We start from the raw sequence: 1,881 nt of genomic DNA, 5'->3' as shown, positions 1-1,881 counted from the left end.
ACTTTAATCCCCCCAAATCCACTTTAATCCCCCAAAATCCACTTCAATCCCCCCAAATTCCACTGATTCCCCCCTAAATCCACTTTGATGCCCCCAAACCCACTTTAATCCCCCAAACTCCTATTTTATCCCCCCCCCAGTTCCCATTTCCCCCCAAATTTTCCCATTTCCCCCCCAAAATTCCCATCTCCATCCCAAGAAATCCTCGTTGACCACACGAAACCCATGTTGGGTTGGTCAGAACACACTTTATTCCCAAATTTCCTCCTCATTTCTTCTTGGATACTCCGACGGTTCTCCCGCGCCGACCTGTCGTCTTCGTGTGCTGCCCACGGACACGGAGCCTGGAACAGATTGTCCCCAAAGGTCCCCAAGGTGTCCCAGGTGATCCCAAGGTGTCCCCAAGATGCCCAAAAGGTCCTACAGGTGTCCCCAAGGTGATCCCAAGATGTCCCAGCTGATCCCAAGGTGACCTCAGGTGTCCCAGATGACTCCAAGGTATCCCCCAGGTGTCCCCAAGGTGTCCCACATGACCTCAAGGTGCCCCAAGATGTTCCCAAGGTGCCCCAGATGACTCCAAGGTGTCCCCAAAATGCCCAAAAAGTCCTACAGGTGTCCTCAAGTTCTCCCAAAGTTTCCCCAAGGGGTCCCAGATGATCCCAAGGTCACCCCAGGTGCCCCAGATGACTCCAAGGTGTCTCCAGGTGTCCCCCAAGGTGGTCCCAAGTGTCCCCAAGGTGTCCCAGATGACTCCAAGGTGTCTCCAGGTGTCCCCCAAGGTGGTCCCAAGTGTCCCCAAGGTGTCCCAGATGACTCCAAGGTGTCTCCAGGTGTCCCCCAAGGTGGTCCCAAGTGTCCCCAAGGTGTCCCAGAGGACCCCAAGATGCTCTAAAGGTCCTACAGGTGTCTACAGGTGCCCCCAAACCATCTAAAATGCCCTAAAAGTGCCCCCAAACCCTCTCAAATGGTCTCCAAACCCCCCCCAAAGTATCCCCAAGATGTTCCCAGGTGATCCCAAAGTGTCCCCAAGGTGTTCCCAGGTGTCCCAGATGATCCCTAGGTGTTCCCAGGTGTCCCAGATGATCCCAAGGTGTCCCCAAGGTGTTCCCAGGTGATCCCAAGATGTCCCCAAGGTGTTCCCAGGTGATCCCAAGGTGTCCCCAAGGTCCCTCTGTACCCCCAGAAGTGTCTCAGGCCACGATGAGCTCTGATCTTCTTCAATCTCTCCAGGTCCTCCCGAAGCTTATTGTCCAACCCGTTGGCCAACACCTGGGAAAGGAGGGAAAACAGGGATCAGGAGACACCTGGAGACACCTTGGGGACACCTTGGGGCCAGGGAGGAGGTGTCACCTGGCTGTATTTGCCATCCTTGACATCCTTCTGCCTGTTGAGGAACCAATCTGGGATCTTGTACTGCCGAGGGTTCTGCATGATGGTGATCACCCTCTCCACCTGTCGGGGCAGAAACAGCTCACTCACCTGGGTAAGGGTCCCCAGACCCCTCAGGAGCTTCTCAAACCTCCTCAAAGTGTCTCCAAACCCCCTGAGGTGCCTCAAACCCCCCAAGAACCTCCCCAATCCCCTCAAAGTGTCTCCAAACCCCCCTGAGATGCCTCAACCCCCCCAAGAATCTCCCCAATCCCATCAAGGTGTCTCCAAACCCCCCTGAGATGCCTCAACCCCCAAGAACCTCCCCAATCCCCTCAAAGCGTCTCCAAACCCCCCAAGAACCTCTCCAAGACCCCAAGAACCTCTCCAAGCCCCTCTAAGGTTCCCCAAACCCCCCAAGAACCTCCCCAATCCCATCAAGGTGTCTCCAAACCCCCCTGAGATGCTTCTACTCCCCAAGAATCTCCCCAATCCCCTCAGGGTGTCTCCAAA

General features: G+C 55.6%; 1 protein-coding gene across 1 annotated transcript; it reads right to left on the bottom strand.

Moving 5' to 3' along the window:
* Nucleotides 1–268: 268 nt before the first annotated feature.
* On the bottom strand, nt 269–1,452 carry RPS18 (ribosomal protein S18; the record flags this gene model as incomplete). Its single annotated transcript, XM_009071169.1, has 3 exons — nt 269–344; nt 1,178–1,269; nt 1,351–1,452. Coding segments are annotated over 3 exons (270 nt in total), but the record flags the coding sequence as incomplete, so codon positions are not given.
* Between the last annotated feature and the right edge of the window lie 429 nt (nt 1,453–1,881).

Source organism: Acanthisitta chloris, unplaced genomic scaffold (genome assembly GCF_000695815.1).
Source record: "Acanthisitta chloris isolate BGI_N310 unplaced genomic scaffold, ASM69581v1 scaffold773, whole genome shotgun sequence".
Taxonomy (NCBI): Eukaryota; Metazoa; Chordata; class Aves; order Passeriformes; family Acanthisittidae; genus Acanthisitta; species Acanthisitta chloris.
Note: the sequence above shows the minus strand (reverse complement) of the source record. Positions and strands in the feature narration are given on the sequence as shown.